Genomic DNA, 22,381 nt, shown 5'->3' with positions numbered 1-22,381 from the left:
TCTGTCATAGAAAAACTCTGTACTGTTTACTCGGTGGTTGCTTTAACCTTTAATTTTATTTATTTTTTCCAATTCCACCTCAACTCTTCTCTGCATCTGCAGCTGAAATGTTTCTGGGTCCCAAGGGCAAGCGCATTCCTTCACTCACAGTTGTGCAATCCCTGACAATCGCAGCAGTCCCCCCCTCCCATCCCCCTCTGACTCCCTTAAACGTCCAGAATGCTCAGAGGCAAGCTGTCCAAAGCTGTCTGGGCAATGTTCTGCGGTGAATTGGCTGCCCAGGCAGACCAGTAAACAAACTCTGAGCCCTGACTCTGCAGAAAACAACCACAAATGAGGTAACCTCAAGAGGGTGGAAATATATATTGCTGCTTTTTCATGCTGTATTGTATTTGAAAGCATATTCTGAGATGTGTCACAAATGTTGTGGACACACACAAATAACTGGACAAAATGCCTTTTTTAAAGACGGTGGCATATTATTTTTACATTTCCTGTGCTAAAATATTCCACTTAGTTTAATTTAAGTGTTGATGATACTGAAGTTGGACAATCTTGTTGGCCTATACTTTGTAAATACATTTAATCAAATGGGCTATATTCTTTATTATAACCTTCTTAATCTTTATACAATAATGTGATTGAGTGATTTTAAGTGTCACATTAAAATGTTTTACATTCATTTGGTTTAAATTCGTTTTTATGAGGCTATACATCAAAACGTTTCTGCTACATAAAATAACAGTAACTCAGATCATGCATTCACCTATGAGAGCTCATGTGATCCCAAAGTACGAATCGACAAGAGACTATGCGGAAGGGACGCTGGGTTTTGTAGTACCATCTCACGTTCAATGTATTCAAGACGTTGAAACAAAAACTACATTCCCCACCATGCAACGCTACTTAGAGTAGTTTGCACTTCCTGTTAGCGAGGAGAGATAGCGGACGAGCGGTCGAAGAAATTACCGATGTATATGTAAAATCGCAGCATAATTGTTCAGGAACGTGCTATTCTGGTGCCTATAAAGTCCATATCTACAAGACGACGATGGTAATTATGTCACAGATGAACGCTGTTGTATTTGTATTATCATAATTCACTGCTAGCTTGATCGCTAGATAACCGCTTCATTCAGTGAGAAGAAAACGTCAGCTAGTTAGTAAGCTGACTTACCACGGGAGGACAAGGCCACAGGTTTGAAGTCATGATATTTTACAAAGCAACATTCAACTCAAATAGATTGTATGGCATTGGCAATCGTTCTGAGTCATGTTAATGTCAAAATACATGGGTGTGGTTCGGCTAATGGCTTGCACAGTAGCTAACGCTAAAGCTACTACTGTTTATCTATATAGCTGCTACAGCTAAGTATTAATATCGTTATTATTAGCGAGATCCAATATGGAGACGTTGTGACATTTGAGTAAGCTATTATTATTATGTTTGGCTTTTTAGTTGTGTATTTTGAATTACCTGAAATAGTGACATATATTGTCATCTTCTTACTTATTCCTTGGACCAAAGAAGTCATGTTTGCAAAATTGTCCCCTTAACTCAAAGTAATTAATGTCATTTTTCTTTACAGGTTTGCTTTTTGTTAAACTTGTTCTTTCATTATAGAAATTGTCTTTAAAAAAAAAAAGCCTTAAACAGTTATGCTGCAGGGACTTCTACGACTTGTCTGTGTCTCAAATCATTCCTATTCCAGGACATTATTTTACCATCTAATTTTTGTCTCTATTTTATCTACTCATTTTATCCCATAGATCCGCTTCATCCTCATCCAGAACCGAGCAGGGAAGACGCGGCTGGCCAAATGGTACATGCAATTCGACGATGACGAGAAACAGAAGTTGATTGAGGAAGTGCACGCTGTGGTGACAGTCAGGGATGCCAAACACACCAACTTTGTTGAGGTATGGGATTAGTCGGTATATGCGTGCATGTAGGCTTGTAATGTTCTGCAACATGACCTGTTATGTTACTCTGTTAGTTCAACACAAACTTTTTTTTCTGAAACCTGTCAAGGACAAGGACTGCAGTGCAATGACTGATACCACACTGTTGTTGAAAATCGCTGTTGTGTCCAAAATAAGCTTTCTCTGCTACAAACTTAAACAAATCATTCTGCCCAGTCAATTTGAAAAAAAGATCCTTTAAACCTTTTTCATTACCTATACATTCCTGACATCTAGGATACTGGGAATCTTTTACCTGTGAGGCTGGGAAGCATGAGTCTAGGTAAAGCTGCTGTTGTTGTCATAACAGGAGAGACAAAGTAGCAAACAGGCTTTATCTGTGTTTTGTTCCCACAGTTCAGGAACTTCAAGATCATTTACCGGCGTTATGCTGGTCTGTACTTCTGCATTTGTGTGGACGTGACTGATAACAACTTGGCATACCTCGAGGGAATCCACAACTTCGTAGAGGTAACCCCCGCCCCCCCCCCCCCCCACACACACACACACACACACCACATGATATATAGGCTTTACAGGAGGATTACAATAATTATACGTCATGCGGAAGCTAGTCAGTTTGGAGTGAACACACATATATACCATCTATTTTTTTTTATTATTTATTTGTGGACAGTATCCTCACTTTCTGCTATATTGCCTGGCATTTCTCACTTTCTATAGTTAACAAGAACAAACAATAAGATTGATTGTGGATCCACACAGTATGACACTGCTTTGTGAGACCCAGGCCTGAGGAAAGGTCGGGATATTCTAAGTGTTGTATCTCACTCGCCCCCTTATAGCTCTGTTAAATCAAATCTCTGTTAGATTTAATCCTGGTGATCTGCGCCATAGACACAAATGGCTTTGGAAAACACAATAAATCTAAAACTAACTAGACTTAGTAGACTATGATGATGTTCTGCTCATGGTCTGATTGGTTTCAGGAATGTCTGTTAATGATTTCCTTCAAAAAATATCCTGTCAGCCGTCTACTGTCTTGTAGCTCCTTAATATCAAACCTGCATTCTTGTGGAAAGTATGGGCTGCAGTCAGGAGTGGAGGAAATTAAAAAGTAATTTTTCTGTACTCAAGTTTAAGGATGAGTTGCCCTACGTTATTAAAGTAAGGTCGTGTTCACGCCCAATAGTCCGCTTCTTCGGTGCGCACCAGTTGAGAGCGGAGACATTGTTTAGTTTTTTATATCGTTCAGTTCGCGTTCACAAAGGCAAAACTCAAATAGACTTTGTTGTAAACAAAAGCAAAGTGCGCGGAAATGCAGTCAGACAGTTTGGCCAGTAAAAATGCAAATTTTCTACCATTGCCTACATAACAGAGCATCAGTCGGGTTATTTTCATGCTTAATGTGGAGCACATATTGTAGCAGCCATAATCTATTAAATGTAGTGCTACTTTCCTCTGTAAGCCCACATTACAATATCAGCAGCAGTGTTTCCCCTACCATTGGACAGGCCTGGCGGGGCCGCCAGGCCAACGGGACCCCCCGCCAGGCCAACAGCAGCCTAACTTTAAAAAAAAATAATAATAAAAAAAAAAAAATTATTATCAATTTTTCATTGATTCCGTAATAATAATATGCGAGCGTCTGCGCGGCACTGTCGGTCTACCCCTCGTGTGCGCCTGTCTTTACAACCTCTCGTTTGATCCATGGACATATAAAGAAATGGACACCGTATTGAAACATGGCGCCCATTCATTCCTATGAAGCTGCTCATTGGCGCAGAGAAGCAACAAGGAAGCTGCCATACTGCTTTCATGTGAGCCTGGCACACCCCTAAAGCATGACGCGCAGGGTACGTTTCATTCTCGAGCAGTGTAACGTTATAATATGTCCGTGCATTAAGCTAAGCGGGACGGGCACAGTTGCATTGTTTATCGACCATGGAAGTATAAATTACTAATCCCCGATGATTCTCTGTATGTAATCTTTAAATTACACCCCGTCGTTGTAAAGTAATATAGTGATACACGAAGATTCCTTCCGCCATCGGAGGCCGGGCCGGCCGAAGCAACGGTTGTTTCACTACGGCTCCTTTTAGCGGCTACACGCCTAACGGCTAAAACTGAAAATAAAACGGCTATAAAACGCTTTCGGTGGCGTTTTGAAAAGCGAAAACTTTCATCCTATTAGTACATAGTCTAAAGAAAAGCATGAGCCTTTGATTGATATCCATAAAAATTTAGCGGAGATACATTCTTGTTTGACGAAATTGTATTGGGAATGAATGGGGCTGAGCTCATGTGATCGCCATTTTGATTTACGGACCCGTCCCAGACAGTCTAATGCGTGTTATACCAGGCGTGGCCACCTGTCCATGCTGGCTGCTCGGAAAAGGCACAATCCTGGGGGCCTGGTTTGATCATCCCATCAGCTGATCTGTGTGTCTGCGTGTGTGTATGTGTGTCTGCGCGCGGCGCGATGCACGTGTGTATTCGGTGCGGGTGCGCACTTGTTAAAACACGGAAGCCAATGAGCAGGAGCATGACTAGCAAGCAAACGTTGAACTAGTGGCGAAAATAAAACCAGCGCCTGCTCTATGGAGATACTAAGGACTCAGTAACAGGGACGTTGAACAGGAAAAAGTGCTGCGCAAAGTTTAGAAAGTTAAAATCGCTACGTCGCCGTGGCAACACAACCAATCTGTATCAACAGCTGAGACAGCGCTGAAAAAAACGGCATGCACTCGTTTCAGTAAGTTTACAAAAGTGCCACACTGCTACTGCCTTTGACATTCTTCTCAGAAAAGCATTCATTTATTTACAAGGGACATATTAATTTATTTATTGTTTTAACTGTCAAGTTATCTTGAAAACAGCAGGCTATTGTAGGCCTACAAGCTTTATGTTTTTGTATTTTCAATGCTACTTTATTTGTATGTTTTAAATTGAGAAATATAGGCTAGATGAAATATAATGGTCGGAATAGGGAATTTGCCTTATGTAGCACACATGTTGATAGGCTAATCATGATGTGTAGCCTATGTTAATTCATTTATTTTCAACAAGGCTATTTGCATTAAAAAAAAATAAAGAACATTTTTCAATAGGCTAGCTTCAAGGTGAGGTGATTCAGATTATTCCAGAAATGAGTCTAAACAGGACCTGTCTACATTAGATCTTAGTGTTTATTGTTTTTTTATTGAAATCCATGTGTTTTTCTTCAATAGTTTACGTGGCTTGTGTCTCCAAATTATTACAGAAAATAGTTATAGGCAGGGCATATGTTGTTTACAGAGCACAGAATTAATCAGATTTCGCCTCTCAAAGTGCACCAGATTGATGCATTTAACTTTAAAAAGGATAAGGTTTCTTCTGCAGGGGCATGCCCCCAGACCCCCCTAGAATGTCCATTCTCACCCAGCAGGATCTAAAAATCCTGTGAGAAACACCACATGTACAAACGTACTGAATGTGAAAGCATAACCCTATGCCCTCATTTTTAACAGGCTGTCAAAAGAGGCTCATCCCAAATGGGGTTCGTTTTGGTCAATTTCTTCTAGAAATTTGGTACGCACGCGGCACGCATACTCTTTATCAGCTCTTACCACCGGGCCTAAAAAAAATTCTAGGGGAAACACTGAGCAGACTGTAGCGGGCGTATGGGCGTACGCTCTGACAACGTGCGCTCCCCAACATATCCGTGACTCTGAGTCCCTCACCATCTTCCAATCCCACCTCAAAACCCATCTCTTCTCCTCTGCCTACCCCTAGATCAACCACCAACCCAAGCCCCATCAACTTTTCATTTTGCTTTTGTTTGTTTATGTAAACGCTTTGAGTGCGAGAAAAGCGCTATATAAATTAAATATATTATTATTATGATTATTATAATTGAATAACTTAATAACACGTGCATTTAATGAAAGACATTGTGCAGAAGACGGCGAAATGATGCATAAATACTCCGCTTCCTGTAATAAGTGTGGATGGGCTCCACACCAGATGATGCGCTCCAGAGTTCACTTTCAAACGGCCCGAGACCACCTCTTTTAAGTGGAGCAGAGTCGGGTTGTTTAGTGCGCACTAGAGTCCCGGACTCCGTTCAAACCAACCCTAATGAACCGCATCAAGGGCTTCAACGGCCGGAATAAACAAAGCTGTTGTGAACACGTCCTTAAAAGTTGTTGTACGATTTCGCAATGGTTTCTAAACCACTGTGACGACTACCCCTTTAAGTTATCTCCTGCAGAAAATGGATTATCAGATTGTCACAAGGAAAACAAATGAGTCACAGAGTTTAACCCCTAGCACAACAGTCTATTTCAGTCCAGTTTCCAAATGCCTTTTACGTAATTATGACCAGGGTGTGTATTTATTGACTTGAATCAGCATTAGATAATGCCAAGTTTAGTGCTGCTGGAAATAAGCCCTCAGCAATAAAATAACAAATTGACCACTAAACACTAATTACAAACTGAGTCTGATTGCATATGACTGTACAAACACAGACATTGGTAATAACAGCTGCTTGCAAAAACAATAAAGACGGATGATACAGTAATGACAGATTGGGGAGGGAGTTAATGAGCAAGCATTTTGTTCAGATTTTGCTGTTCTAATAATTACTATGCCAGCTACTGTATTTCTTCTTTTAGCACAGTTGCTTCCTCTTAGCCCTCGTGTTGGCCCATAAAGTGCCGCGGCAGCAAAAACAGCAAACTGAATAACTGCATTCCAGATTTTTTTTTGCTATTTGCTACTCATCATTTAAAATGTTGCCGTACAGCAGATTTACCAATAATTTAATTGGATTCTCTTGGCCTTTTTTTATTTTTATTTTTTTTCTGTATTAGTTACATATCCAGCATTTAATAAAACTGTTTTTCAAAAGTCTGTTCATCAGTGGATGGCAATTAGGAAAGAATAGTCCCGGTGTATTTAATTGTGAAACACTATTCCCTATACCCCGTAATGGATTAAATGTTTCCTTGATACAGTAAAATACTTAGAGTTGTAAATCTCAGTGAAGTGAATCAGTCAATCTGCTTTCGAAAGAAGTGCCAGAAAAAGTGTTTCTATAATTTATCTTGAATTAAACATTTACGTCAAGCAACTAAGTGAATGAAAGTTACATGATGTGCTTATGTAACAAATGCTGTGGCCCACATTTCGACCCAGGACATTTTTTTTTTACCAGTCGCAATGCTAAATGATTTAGTCCTTGCCAAAAACTATGCTAGTGGGGTTTTGATGTTCTCTATCCAGGAGCCATAGTGTGACCTGCTGTAACACATCCTGTATTGATCGTTGCGTCAGTCATCATTTGTCCTTCATGTAACTGCAGTGTATCAATACCTGCAGCCACCATAGTAAATTGTGTAATGTTGACGGGACGTAAATAATATCACCATGCCGGCTGGCATTTGTGTCTCTATCAGAGTTTTTACGAACGCCATATATCCAATATAGAAAAGGAGATACTTGCACAACAAGTTTCCCCCTACAGAGCCGATCATTTTGATGCACTTGCTGCATAAACCTCCCAGATTACTTTGGTGAGACAAGAAATGTCTCAAAGATTTCATTCCAGATATATAGAATCTATCATTTTGTAATATTTCTTTGTCAGGAAGTAGTTGAATATAGTATCACAAAAATAAGGCTGCCTTCAAAGACTTTAATGCTAGCATAGGATAGCTGGGGTCAAAGGTTCTCATTTGAAATTATACTTTGTAATTGGATAACTATTGTACTATTTAATCAGTGACCTAATCAGCGTAACTTGCAGTGCTTATTCTAAAAGTTGGTGATTATGTGGAGGCGTGAGACAACTCGAGTGCAACTTGTTATATCGTTTTCCTATTTCATTTTTCTACAGTTTTGCTTTATTGCTAAGTAACACATTTTTGTTTTTCATATTTATTCTGAAACTAAAACGTCACAAGGCAAGTGACACTGTCAAAGATTAAGGTACAGTCTACAGTTTGTTTTAATCCATTGATGACTATGGCGATCTAGGATGCATGTCCTTAATGCCTGAGGGTTTTCTGAAAAAATTGTACGAATTGTCAAGTCTACCAAAACCTTAATATCTAAGCCTATGTAGCACATAGAAACATGAAATAAAATACATTTAAAAGTTAAGGTTCACAGGTTTTATTTAAACATGCTCCCTTAGCGCTTACAAACCAACGAATATTTCTAAAAATCGTCAAAATTAGATGAATTAGAAAATTATTAAATATTGTTAATAAATAGATGCAATGTGTTGTGTGATTTTCGTCAGTAGTCTATAGTAGACCTTGATTCTGCGCACCAAACGCCACTAACTGTTCTGTCGCTGACATAGCCGGCGTATTTTTTTTATTATTTTGTTTAATTTTTAAATTTTAAATTTTTTTGATTGACGTGATTTTCGGCAAACCACACAACTTTTGGGTGGTCACGTGGTCTTAAAAAAATCAACAAAACCCACCTCATGTGTAATTGAACCAATGACAGTGCATTCTATGCTGGGAATGCCATGAAAATTAGATAAAGTAATAATGCTGCGCGACGCAGCATCAGGCAGGAGAGCCAATGTGGCATCGCGCAGCAGCCGTCATCAATGGGTTAAGCTAAGACAAACAGTCAACCATTTTCCATCCAGAGCCATCAGGAGTGAAGGTCATTTAGTGTAATGTTTGACTTTGATGGAATGCATGTAAGTGTATTCTGAAAAGTCTACAGTTGCACTTTCAAAGCTTGTTGTTGTACATGGCCACATTGCTAAAGGAAAAATAACTGACTTTAAATGGTAACGGTAAATGTTTTTCACTTTTTATTCACTGTATCCGATAGTCATTTGAAGATTTATCAAGCTGAAAGGCAGCCCACAGAAGCACTTCATGGTGCTCATTCAACATTCACGTTAACAAATTCTTAGCAAGGGGGCTCAGTAATTCAGTAATTCGGCCAAAGATGGTGACACGATATCAGTACACTCCAAAAGGATCACTTATTGAAACAAGATAAGACGACAACCACATTCATTTTAATTTGGCGTATCTTTTGGTGAAAATCAGCTTATTACATGGTCGTTAAGTGGATTTCTGCTGTTACTACGACCAGAGTTTTATTTCTGCAATACTGCCGCACATCGAGACAAAAAATATTATACATCTTTATCTCTTATATTTTGTTTTCTATCTGATTTCCTTTTCCCTGAAGGTGCTGAACGAGTATTTTCACAACGTGTGTGAGTTGGACCTGGTGTTCAACTTCTACAAGGTATGTTCATCACAAGATACATTTGTCCCTGTGATATTTTCATATTGATTTATATGCACCTTGATCATACAAAGAAAGCAGAGGAGCACTAAAGGGAGATTAATCTTATTACCTTTATTTTTCAAGGTTATGGTCTTCAATATTTATTTATCCGGTTTGTTATTTTAACCTTCTGAGACAGGCTAGATGATGGCTTTTCACCACATAGGGCAGATTTTTTCTCGGAAACCTAACCGTTTCATATGTGAGCGAGGAGATTTTTTTTTCCTTTTGATTTCACGTCCAACAATGCTACGTGTGGTTTGTGGTATTTGTACTACATTTTAGTCCTTAAATTGCCTGAATCTGCTCATTCCTTTGGACACAACGTTGGGGCCATGTCTGCCCTCTAATGCAATCCCTTGTGTCTACCCTTTAAGGTGTACACCGTGGTGGATGAGATGTTCCTTGCCGGAGAGATAAGGGAGACCAGTCAAACCAAGGTCCTCAAGCAGCTCCTCATGCTCCAGTCGCTTGAGTAGAAAACAGACAACCCTCTGCCTACCTGCCCCACTTATCTACCCCCCTGGCACCTAATCCCAACCTACTCCCTGTTTTCTTCACTCTGGACAGAATCCCCCTCTTTTCATTTCCCAGCCTCCACTGAGCAGACTTCCCTCCTTTTACAGAACATAAGGAGCGCGGGTGTTAAGAAATAGAAATACACAATATTGTTTACATAGGGATATGTAATATGGGAATTCAATTAACCTGTTTTGTCATAGCAGCCCTATATGTATCTATTGTGCTTCTTGGGAAGTCGTTCAGGTTAAAGGCATTTCACATACCGGACAAGTCACAATCGATTTCATATTCCGTTGACTTTTTTCCCTCCAAAGCCAGAGGCTGCAGAAATGAGTTATTTTCAGGTAGTAACCCAGTTAGTCTATGCGTTTATCTGTGCGCAGTATAAAAGAGTTATGTAGATCCACCAGTGACACTGCTCCCTCCTCCTCCCTCCATTAACCTTAACATTCATTTAATGGCACTACCGTAACTAACGAGCACCACGTATAAAGACAGAGCGCCTATAATGATCCTGTGAGCATCGAGCAGCCTTGCAGCCACTTCTATAAATCCAATGTAAGGAAAGACCTTGACGGCGATGTATTGGACTCGTCAAGCCTTCTGCTCTTTTTATATCCGAAATCAGAGTACGAGCAAACTACGGCTAGAAAGCCCTTCAGAGCAATTGACCCGCTACGGCAAGTTCATAATTGAATGGAGTGTACTTAGCCTGAGTGCCATTTTGACGGTGTGTTATTGCAACCTATGCTGTGTCAGAAACCCAGCATGACGTTGGATGATAAACAGTGTAGGTTAAGTTTTGCTCAGGTGGCTGCGCGCTGGATGTTGGAATGGGTTTTTGTGGCCTTTCAAAGTATCCAGATCATTTGCTGCAACTTGTTACAGTAACGTGGGGCTTGTTGGTCACTCTCAAGAACACTTAGAACACAAATGCACTCAGACAGCTAAAGACCCTGGACAAAAAGTATATTTTACATGAAGCAGTACTGTGAAGTGTGCTTATATAGTATGGTGTGTACATACAGTGTATCTCGTGTATGTTGAATATTGAATTTAATGAAATTAACCCATCCATTCCAGAAAAGTAGTTGCTGTGTGTAAATTCCGTTTGGTGTTGAATAGATCGGCTTTTAAAGTCCTCCTTCATGAACATTGAAAAAATAAGTCCTTTTATTAAGTTCTTTGCTGGACTTTCATGATGATGAAATGACTCTAATTTTAACCATATCCAGTCACAAAGGTGTCAAAGGTGGTTTCAAATGTTACTATTGTTTAACTTTTGTATGTTTTTTTGTATGATTATGCAATAGTGAAATATGTAACTGCTTCCCTTCTTGTCCACCTGTGTTTGTTGATGGAAGATGTGTGTGTATATGTATTACTGTCTGCAATTCAAGTACCCACATTAATATTTCTCATTATATGTAAATAAACTGATGAAGTGATACCTAAGCATCAACCGTTTCTAATGTATTCATCTTCTGTGAAACCTTCAAAAATTAGATCTTGACATTTCCCAAATGTTCTTGAACAATCTCTTAAATTATTAAGGTAATAAATATTTTCTTCCTTAATATATTATGTATCAAATTTTAATAAGACTAAAAGATGAACACCTAAACCTCATAACTGTTCAGGGCAATACAACCTTATACATAATAAAGGAAATGGAGATTTTTCTGTCAAATATTTTAGCACCACCTAGTGGTGTAAAAGCGGACCCACTTGGTTATGAGGTCACCCTGACAGCCTGTGTAGGATCAATAAATCAGTCAATATATCCACTTCAGCTACATTAAACCACTTTTGTCGTAACTCCATTGACCCAAGAACATAAATCCAGACAATTGGACACAGAGGGCATTAACTCTTCATCGTAGAATAGTCTTTGATATCCCTGAGAGTAATTGTTCGACTGCAGAATGAAAAAATTAGTCCGATAAATCATGTACTTGGATTCTTTTGTTTAAAATTTCAGCTTCTGTTAAGTCAGCTGCCTATAAAGCCGTGTATTGATTATATCATCCGGATGTGGTGTTTAACTGGAACATTGAAGCTTAGAGACACAGATATTAACATCCAGGAGAACGGTGAAAGGTTTTAACTGAAAAAACAAGCAGTTTACTGGGAATTGCATAATGCTTACAATCAATGAGTAACAACCACCCTCAATAGACAAATCTTATTTACAGCATTAATGTTATATTTAAGATGTACAGTAGAATTAATGTCAATTATATAACATTAATTACTAAGCAACAACTGAGTTGGATTGCCTTCATGACTTGATTGAAACCGGACTGGGAGAAAGAGAAAAAAATTATCATATGGCTTTTTTCGATGAGAGCTAACAATTAACTGTACAATAAATACAAAAGGCATAAAATGCTAACTAACTGATGGAGCTCTGATTCGAGCCGCTGCAACAGCTCGCCAATGTGAGTGATGAGAGTTGCTGTTGACGGCCTCCTACAGCTCAGGAAGTCAACATCCTTTCATCAGCACCTTCCAAGTCAGCGGTGGGCAATAAACAACCTCACACTGCAAGGAGTTTATCAGCACAATAACAGTGTTCGCCTCGTGGCAGCAGAAAGAAAAAAAGAAGGAAATCAAAGAAAGAATCTCAGTTGTTGTTCAGTAAGAAATGATCACATCTACAATTAAAATCTTTATTACAGTGTACTGTTCAAGTAAAACAAAATGTACAATTCTATAGTTGCAGCATATAAACAAAACAAAAAAACATGAAAACTCAAAAAGTAAAAGTGCACTTGCAGAAGGAGACAAAAAACTATCACGCTATGCAAATATTCCATGAAAACTACACCATTTTCTTCAGACCATCTGTCTGTCTCTGATATCCTACACGATCTTGAATGTTTGCACAGCTCCCCATCCCTCTTCCCTTAAGTGTGCTGACTCACGTGAGCTCAATACACATATGGTTCGTTTGGGAGATGAGTTTAGCAGGCGTTTTATTTTATTTTGTATTCTCCTCTTGGCCGGGTCAGTGTGACCTGCTCTCAGTGGATTAGACAGACACAGTGCCTTTGACTAAACAGTAGGGCGGGCGAGTTTGGGATGGTTCTATTATAAGTTATTCACTCCCAACCATATTTCTCCTCCAGCAGCACCGCAAACCATGCTGTCATTGTTATATACGGAAAGAGGAAACCATGTTCAAGTGGAAATCCCCCTGCTTCTTACTGGGGGCAGCACAGGGTCATTTTCTGGGGGAGAAAACATCTGGGTCGGCTCGGCACACTTTTTACGCAGAGTGGATATGCTTATGTGCTTGACAAAAGGGAAGGGAAATCTACTTGGATGGTTCAAATGAGAAACCTGACTTTTATCAAGGCGCATTTACATCCATATAAAATAAAATACGATAAAAGCCTCTGGAGGGAACTAGGTGGGCAGTATGGAAGTTTCCACAAACATGGCACTGACTTAAAACCAACTGTGGTTTCCTGGGACGTCCCTTATACAGTAAATCTGATAAAGCTGATCTACAGACTTTGGAGTAAAATAAAAGAGCAACATTTCTTTTTTTGTGCTTTAAAAACCTGACTCACAAGTATCCAGTATGTGGATTTGAAGTGGAGTGATTGGACCAATGCCATTTAACAGTTAAGTGACTGGTAAGAATAATATACTGTACATCCACAATATCCGGTATATAAAGGCCAACACTCCCATATCACAATAGTGCAATTTAATGCAAACCAAAAATGTCAAATTACTTAATGTAAAACACATCTCATGGCGAGGAAAGTAACTGGGCTCTTCATTTGGGCCTGTATGCCTACAAATACTCAACTAAACATTAACTCAGTGAGTAGCTGCTTCCATTTGGATTGGGGGAAAAGTTACAACTGCTCAAACCTTAACAAGATTGTATTTGGTTTTCCGTATATCTACAGTAATTGCACACAAAAATCTGTGCATGTTTTTTTTGTTTAAACGTTTAATAAAATACATTTGGACTGTTTATCACTTAGTCACTGTCAATGACAGGCTGAACTTTTGGGAAGTAAAGTTAACTTCAATAAAATAATAAAAAGCAAAACATCGGCGGGTGCCTTTTTCGAGCGCTAAAACTCAAAAAGCGCTGACCAAAGTAATTGATGAATATTTACGCAAAGCAGTTTTCCAATAATAATTTACAAACGATGATGTGCAAAGCATGGAGGTGTTACTGAAACCAGAATGAAAGCACAGAGATTAAACAACAGCAGGGCAGCCCATACACACAACCCTTGACTTGTTCGTCTGGTAAGAAATTGTGAAACCACTTTTTAAGATAAGGAACACCTCTTCTTTATAATCCCAGTGTGCTCACACTGAGGGGTTTCCCTGGCCAGACGCAGAGGCAAAAAGGGGTTGCAGTGATCTCCATGACCACCCCTCCAGGGGATCCAAGGTGTGTCAGACTGCAGAGACAAGGGTCCCACACACCAAAAATACACCTGGAGCTGAGATGTCGGAAGAGGAAGGAGATGAGAAAGTGATCACTGACATGTCCGTATCAACACTGAGGCAGGTAAGAGAGAGATTTTAGGTGAAGAGTCGTAAATAAAAGTGCTGAGCTGATGTCATGCCACTGACCTGTAGGGGGCGTCCTGTCTGTGTGGGCCTGTGGGCTGAGGTGAGGGTGGGGCCCCCAGTCCCTAGCAATTACACAGCTGCTTATTCTGTGTGGTGGTGGTGCCTCTGGGCTGTCGCAGCTGCCTCAACGAAGCATCTCCATACTGGATACCTGAACCCATCCTCTCCGGGTCCAACTCTCCTTTTAAATGAATGAACCGTGTTGATAAAATGTCAGCAGCAGTGCAGATTTATATAACTACACTATAGGCAGATGATCCACATGAGAGCACAGACATCGTATTTAAATACACGCAAACATCTACAGTACACTTCTGTAAAAAAATAAAAAATAAAAAAGAGGAAATGAAGAGAGGAAGTGTACCTGAATCTATCTTGGAGAGGATGGTGCGAGCACACTTCAGGAAGCCCTCCTCTACATTCTCCCCTGTCAGAGCACTGGTCTCCAGGAACATCAGCTCTGCGTAGGCGTCAAAGCACACATTCAAGGTGGAAAGAAAAAATACAAACAGAAGACAGGACAGGGTAGCACAAGTTATGAAAAGCAAGCACATAGAATAATAGATAACATAAATCATAATAGAATAACAAGGGAACAGAGACACAAAATGTGAGACAATGTAGATGCAACATCAAGTTACCGTTCTCCTGAGCAAAGCGTGACGCCTCCAGGAAGGTCACCTCTCTGTCTGCATCCAGGTCTTTCTTGTTGCCACACAGGATAATTACGATGTTGGGGCTGGCCAGAGTCCGTGCATCTGTCAGCCAGTTGGTTAGGGCGTTATACGTCTCCCTACTGTGAGACAGGACAGATGGACACACGTAGTGGGACGCAGGTTAGCGTATTGCTGGGGGTCAAAGTATCTGTGACATGTTCAGCTCAGATGATTGTGCATTGCCTCAAGGGTCCACGTGACAAATAGTGTGTGGTGTGTGTGTGAACATGTCCACCTGTGTTAAGGCTCTGTGTGGGTAATTATGAATTTTAAACCATCACAATTTATTATATTAGTCTACTGAATAGATTAATTATATTTTAATACATTCTTAAATATGCTACTTTAACTTTACTTCCTCAAATAGTGTCTCTTCCTATAAAAACACATGACAACCCTAGTTGCAGCAGGTTATTTTCACAAAAGGACAAACTACTATCCATCAGCTGGCCAAATCAAAAGTACTATGACTTTGAAAAAGGGTCAACTATGAAGTAATGGATTCGGGTTGTTATAGGGCTTTAAGATTTCTTCTTCAACTTTAAGCAGAAGATTCTGTAGAGCGTTCATATTCTTTCTGTCACTACTCAGATGACTGGATTAGGATGAGTTACAATGTAAAGCAGTCTCTTGGGCAGTGAAGAACATTCATGTAAAACTTCTCTGGGTTGAAGCCACCGGGCGGTCACCATGGAGACAGGACACTGGTGTCCATGGTAACATGAGGCCGGTGTGGGTCAGGAAAATAATGTTTAAGAGCTGCTTTCACAAACAGCCAAAGAAAGACGTCACCACCACACATCCACAATGCTAATGGAGCTGAGCGGTTCAGCTAAAATCAGATTGTCATACTCTCTTTCTCTCTGTCTGCCTTTCAGCTACTTTTCCTGTCCATCTTCCAGCTAACCTTTTCACTGTTGTTTAAAAGTGAGAGATGTCTCCATCACCCACTCACTCACTCTCTTATTTTTCCATCTCCGCTTTTCTTCCCCCCCCCTGCAGTGTTCTCCCTCCGCCTCCCCCTGTTTTTCCCTCGGACGACATTTCTCTATGATGGACTTTTGCTTTAGCGACTGCTGCTGCCTGCCAGAGAAAGCCTCTATATTACAGCTCCTGCTCTCCATCTCTTTTCTCCGCCCTAGCCCATACATTCATACAAACACAAACTGTAATACATTCCTGTCCCTCTTCATTACTGCATTCACTCCATCTTGATTTCAAAACCTTTTCTATGGCAGCACAAAGCTTATGAAATACAGGCCTGCTGTGACTGGGTTCTGGGATATTCACATCTCAATCTATGGGTCCAACTGCATAGTTATTAAATTGTACAATTTCTGGAGGGGGTATCGACACACTATAGTTCTTTAAAAAAAAAATTTTTACACAACATTGACTGAAACCAAAAGTTAGGTATTCATAAACAAAGGGTCTTAGGAAAGTGAAATACGACTTACAGTTAAGCAATTACATTTCAATTTTCAGTCACGACATATCAAATTTGAACAGTTCAAAATAGTATTGCTGAGTGCAGCCATTGTTTTACCTGGTAATATCATAGACGAGGAGCGCTCCAGCTGCTCCTCTGTAGTAGCTGCGTGTGACAGAACTGTGGAGATAAGGCAGAAAACTTAGGTTAAGATAACTCATTCACACTATCAATATCAGCTGGTGATATTTGGCTACGAAAAGTGAATGAGAAATGTTGTGCCTATGAGCTTTGAGACTTCTGTATCCACATGGGACTGTATATATATATATATATATATAATTTTGAAAAATTTGCCAAACCCTTAAAAGGAAATATAGTAGGCCCTTACCGGAATCGCTCCTGCCCAGCAGTGTCCCAGATCTGCAGTTTGACTGTCTTTCCACCAACGTTGACCACCCGCGAACCAAACTCCACGCCAATAGTGTGATTGGAGTCCTGTTTAACTGCAACATGGACACAAGGACAAGTGTAAGAGAAAAGCAGAAAGCTTGAGATAAAAGCACACAAGAATGTAGTTATACCATTATGCATTTTTTCCAGGCAACTGTTTAAAGAGAGCCCTTCGGTTTGACCAATAGCTATGCCATAATGTAAAGTTTTAAATCCCTCAGTTATCTTCAAATGACTCATATCCACATGACTAGATTAACACCGTCAACATGCCCTCCCTTTCACTCTTCAGTGACAGCACAGGGAATTAACACATCTTTAATTAAAATAAGCATGCTGTGTGTGTGTGTGTGTGTGTGTGTGTGTGTGTGTGTGTGTGTGTGTGTGTGTGTGTTTTGTGTGTTAAGCAAACGTGTGTGTGTGTGTGTGTGTGTGTGTGTGTGTGTGTGTGTGTGTGTGTGTGTGTGTGTGTGTGTGTGTGTGTGTGTGTGTGTGTGTGTGTGTGTGTGTGTGTGTGTGTGTGTGTGTGTGCTAATTTGTATTCCATAAACTACCTGCCGGTTAAAACAAACATGTTCTAGATCATATCACTTAAGTTATCAACATCTTCAGTTTTGAAGTTTATTAATATAGTTTAAATTTTCAGTTATTACTGAAACATTGACTTACAGGTTTTTTAGGGAGACTTGGGCACAATTCAATGCATTCCGACAGCCCTGCAATTAATCTCTTGACATTGTGTAGCGTAACCATGTCGATTTCTGTGTGTCCGTGTAACATTACAATGTACATTATGTTTTCACTCTTCTCCAAACCTGATGTGACTAATATAGGCCTCAATGGAGGGAGAAACTTACACTTGTTCTCAATGAATTGGTGGAGGAGGCAGGATTTCCCCGTGCCCGCACTGCCAATCACCAGGAATTTAAACAGGAAGTCTGAAAGCAGAGGAGGGAGATCATTGCAACAACACCGACGTCAGGGCAAGACATTCAACCTGCTGCTCTGTCCTCCACACAGACAACCCTTTAGATTTCCCTTTTAATCCTGTTTGAGCTTCTGCTTTCACAGTATACATCCCCAAATTAGCCTCCTAATCACAAATCCTTGTGTGTGTCAGCACAGTAAAACCTCCTACTTATGATTCTAATTTAATATGGTTTTATGTTTGTCTGAGGTGACAAATGACAGACCAGCACTAGATTACACGTGTCATTATAAAAAAAACGACCAAAGCCAGCTAATTGTACAGATGTGTTTTTGTGGAGAGTGGGCCCTTGCAGAGAAGGCATGGCATAGGCTGGTATCCAATTTCTAAGTATTTGAAAAGTCAAGGTTTCAAAACTAATAATTAATAATAATTAAATTGTTTATTGTATTATGTTATCGTACACATTTATCAAAAAGGAGAAGTAATTGTATTTTTTTGGTTAAAATACGTGTGAAATCACTATATTCATATAACAATCACTTAAACAGTATGCGCAGTTCATAACACAGGTCTCTGAGTCATTGAGCTTTGCAGTAAATTGCCAGATAAAATTTAGAGTATCTCGCTAGTTTTTAATCAATCAGGAGACAGAGCGCTATAAAGAGGCGGGTCTCTGTGCCTGTGAATGATGACTCGCTGCTCTCCATCGCGGCACTATCTGACTAAGACGACTGCGCGTTCATGTGGTGGTGACGTAGGGACGTGGGAGGGGACTGCTAACTGCAGTCTGACAGGAAGTTAGCTAAAATGACCATTTCACTTACTTTGCCTTTAATGTTCTGATTCAAAATATTCTATTTGTTGTTAGAAATTTAAAAAATTGTGTTAAGCCGAATATAAAATTGTTGTTGTTTACCTCGATATATCAAAACAACACATCTGAGAGCTGTAATCGCAACACCGTGATAACAGTCTTGGTATCTTGCTTAAGGTTATCATACTGTCAGATTATCACACCGGCCCATGCCGAATCCAGAGAACAAATGACTGCAAGGCCGTCTACACTACAGACAGTGAGCTTTTGTGTGCTGTGACCAAAGATAAAGCCGGGGCCATTTACATACGCAGGCCATGCTGCTGCCCACAACTACACAAAAAGTGTATCTGCGTGAGAATCATAAGGGAGTCTGTGTGTGTGTGTGTGTGTGTGTGTAATGCACTGAGAGGTTGTAACAGAACAACAGGAAACCCGAGAGTGATGGTGGTGTGTTGAGCGCATAATGATCGCAAGCTACAGCTTTTCTCCTGAGAGCGTGCTTCAGTTGGTATTTGAAGCACTGGCTATGTATGTAGGCAGAAGTGCTGGCAAATGATTAGCAACTACTGCTGATATTTCCAACCAGGTGAACCTCCTTTGAGTACCCAGCTCCACACACAAGGTCAACAGAAACAGTACAGTTTAGAAAAACAAAAAGAGGGAGAGGAGAGAGTATAATCTTTAGTTCCTGTGTGACATTAAAAGTTGTTATGATAGTGCTCTTGGAGCCACCTCCAGCAGCCAGCCAGCTCAGTCTAGTTTACAGTGCACCTTTGTTTGTTGAAGCGGGTGTTGTTTTCTCAAGCAACACAAGCTGGAGGTCGAATTCACTGTAACAGAACGGCTAAAGCGAAGCAAAGGAGCCCTACAAGCTCTAAGGTGCTGTACACTGACTACTTTAAAGTTTTCTTCTGCAACAGCATTCAGTGTTACATCTCAACCACATGTTGTCAATGGTCGAGGCAGCAGAACTGAAAGAATCAAAAGCTAACAGCTGTCTCTTAAAAGCTTGGCTCAGCGTTTTGCCGTCTTCCCAGACATCACATATTCCCCTGCAATATTCTGCATACAACGATCAAGCTGTCAATATGTCAAAGCAAATGGGGAGAGAGGAATGCAGTGTTGCCCTCTTAGCAGCAGCCTTTCAGGCTATTGTATTCTTTATACATCAATATTAAATAACCCCAGGGAACAGACCAACACTGTTATCTGCATTCACTTCCACTGTGACAACACTTAAAACACTCAGGCCCATAGCCACTGAAGGGTTACATGTCCTAGGTGAATTCTTAGCTATTGACATCACAAGTTACAGGAACTGTTAATATTATTACATAAGTTCATAATGCAGCGTGAGACCGAAAGTAAATATGTAAAATAGATTCATTTGATTGAATTTCACTGCAATAAATTATGTAAATAAATAATAAAAATGTATAAATAATCATTAGTTTTAGCCCCAGTATCTATTAACATATTGCCTAAATGGGGCAGTTTGGACTATAAAAATACGATTTTTGTTCTCCCGTAATACAAGTAGGAGTAGTATCTTATTTTGGAAAAACTCCCAATATGTTGCTATTAAAAACTGACAGAACATAATAGTATCTATTTTATTCCATAGACTACATTATGTTACTCTGCAAGATAAACTTATAACTTAAAATTATATAAAAAAAAAAACATGTAATGAATTCCATTTGGGACCATTCAACCGGGCCATGTGCTTATAGTATTATTCATAAAGCTCTCTTTGCCAGTTCCACTACTGGCCCTTCAGGAGAGGAATAGACAGCACAGGAGGATACTGAGACATAAATCAATAAAATGCTATTACAGCTACCATTAGTGCAGGCACTTTTACATGAATACTGCTCACTGAGATAAAGTTTCATACAAGGAATGAGGGAGACAGGTTAGGAGAGGCAGGGAGAGATTTTGAGACAGTGCAACAACAACTAAATAATAATAGTTTGACATTTCAATACAACTATATTGAGTGTGTCAAGCTGTGTCATGTTAAATAAATGTATGCAGAATAGTAATACCTTTCTGTCAGTAGTACGGTCTGACTGTCATAATGTCAACGCTCACTGACAGGTGTGGCTATGTCTTTTTACCAGCATTAAGATGTAGATGGTTGTACAGACAGCAGTGGAGTTCCTCGGTTTCATGATGGGAACATATGTGGTAGAGTCAGACCACAGACAGATCTGCTGCTTTACAGGTAACCGCTGTAAGATAAGCCATAGCTATCTAACTTCCTCGTACAGGCCTAGCAGCAGCTACCTCTCGAGAAGAAAACAACACACAGCACCTGGGTGACCAAATACAACACTCTGGCTGTTTGCAAGGTCACACAATCTGCCTGAGATCCTAGCTCAAATTACCCCAGCGTAATTCTTGGTGTATTGACATGAAACCCGGAGCTTTAAAGCCTCGAGTTAAGGCAACTTTTACCTGGAAATGTCACACCATCTGTTTGCTCGTTTATGGAAGCGATGTATATGCCAGTTGGTTATTACACACACGAAGCATTTTCACCATACCGGTGTCTTTAAATGAAATTCCAGCATCAAACCTTTGTCATCACTATTAAAAAAAACAGCAGTCATGCTGAGTTCGGATAGTCTCATCGTGTAGCTAGCTACCTAGCATCGCTGCTAAGAGCCAGTGTGTCAGATCTCACAACAGAGCAGTGGGTATGTAACAGCTAGCAAGCCCGAAATGACAGTCTGCCGCCAAGCGCAAACATACCGTATGTCTCAGACATGTTGACCCTCGCTGTATGAAGGACTCAACCGGACCCTTTGACTGTTCTCTCGGTATTGGGACAGCTGTGTGCTCGCTGTGTTCACACCTCTTTACAAGGTGTTTATCTACGATGCTGGAGGTTTCCTTGATCCCTTCCTAGCTCTTTTTTTTGTTGCTCCGACCACAGCTGCGTGCTACGTCATTCGTCGTCGAGTGTGGCCTTCACGTGTTCATGGCCACGTAGGAATGTTGAATTAAGCAAACATGACTGACTCGACAAAGTTGTCGAAAAGAAGCTACGTAAATTGGGGTTTCTTTGGAATAACAGAAATGTTATGAGTTCTGGTTCGTACTTGCCTCACATTTTGACCAGACCTCGGAAATCCTGTTAGTATCCCGTTTAATAGAATAATTAGATCAAATATGCTCATTTGTCATTAGGGTAAGATTACATTGTTACATTTTTCAAACTTGTTCTCGTTCATTTTAAAATAAAGCGGAACACACCAAAAGGCGATTTCTCTTGTTTTCCATTTTTATTTATTTTCAGTAGGCCTACTTCATTTAAATCAGTGCCCACCTTTTTCAGTGCTGAGAAGAAAAGGACTCACAGACAGGACTCAGAGAACCCGAAGGCAGCATTGGATCTCAAGTCTAATTTAGGCAAATGATTTGCTATTTGCATTTCTGATAGTCAATCAGTACAGTTATATTCAGTAAATCCTAGTCAAATACAAATAATTTGGATATTTCTGTTACTGTCTAAAATGACACATTAGTGATTACTATTTTCTGTAATTATACTTTTGTAGGGACAACAGGAGACCACAAGGTGGCAGGCAAAGATTAGACTTTTGGTTGGCATTTTCTAGACGCAGCAAAGAGTAGTCTGGTCAAATACTGAAGCCTAA

At 40.0% G+C, this 22,381-nt stretch overlaps 2 protein-coding genes across 2 annotated transcripts; one reads left to right on the top strand and one right to left on the bottom strand.

The window, feature by feature from the left end:
• The first annotated feature begins 922 nt into the window (after window positions 1-922).
• ap2s1 (adaptor related protein complex 2 subunit sigma 1) lies at window positions 923-11,209 on the top strand. The gene is made up of 5 exons (XM_080053651.1): window positions 923-1,054; window positions 1,771-1,920; window positions 2,320-2,433; window positions 9,136-9,195; window positions 9,615-11,209. Exons 1-5 carry the CDS (start codon window positions 1,052-1,054, stop codon window positions 9,714-9,716), a joined length of 429 nt encoding a protein of 142 aa, XP_079909777.1. The 5' UTR covers window positions 923-1,051; the 3' UTR covers window positions 9,717-11,209.
• Window positions 11,210-11,893: 684 nt separating this feature from the next.
• Window positions 11,894-21,635, bottom strand: rab4b (RAB4B, member RAS oncogene family). The gene is made up of 8 exons (XM_080053826.1): window positions 21,474-21,635; window positions 17,826-17,906; window positions 16,907-17,021; window positions 16,633-16,695; window positions 15,012-15,166; window positions 14,735-14,830; window positions 14,371-14,551; window positions 11,894-14,237 (listed from the first exon to the last, which is right to left on the bottom strand). The coding sequence occupies exons 1-7, from the start codon at window positions 21,487-21,489 to the stop codon at window positions 14,433-14,435; spliced, it is 645 nt and encodes a 214-aa protein (XP_079909952.1). The 5' UTR covers window positions 21,490-21,635; the 3' UTR covers window positions 11,894-14,237; window positions 14,371-14,432.
• Between the last annotated feature and the right edge of the window lie 746 nt (window positions 21,636-22,381).

This window comes from Ammodytes marinus (assembly GCF_949987685.1).
Source record: "Ammodytes marinus genome assembly, chromosome: 3".
NCBI lineage: Eukaryota > Metazoa > Chordata > Actinopteri > Uranoscopiformes > Ammodytidae > Ammodytes > Ammodytes marinus.
This window is presented reverse-complemented; position numbering and strand designations above follow the sequence as displayed.

What these genes read in the sequence shown, in the direction of transcription:
- rab4b (XM_080053826.1), bottom strand. An exon ending in CCAATTCATTGAGAACAAGT is followed by an intron (nt 17,022 to 17,825) that starts GTAAGTTTCTCC and finishes TCCATGTTGCAG; the next exon opens with TTAAACAGGACTCCAATCAC. An exon ending in CCTCTCCAAGATAGATTCAG is followed by an intron (nt 14,552 to 14,734) that starts GTACACTTCCTC and finishes TTCATTTAAAAG; the next exon opens with GAGAGTTGGACCCGGAGAGG.
- ap2s1 (XM_080053651.1), top strand. An exon ending in GAATCCACAACTTCGTAGAG is followed by an intron (nt 2,434 to 9,135) that starts GTAACCCCCGCC and finishes TTTTCCCTGAAG; the next exon opens with GTGCTGAACGAGTATTTTCA. An exon ending in TGGTGTTCAACTTCTACAAG is followed by an intron (nt 9,196 to 9,614) that starts GTATGTTCATCA and finishes CTACCCTTTAAG; the next exon opens with GTGTACACCGTGGTGGATGA.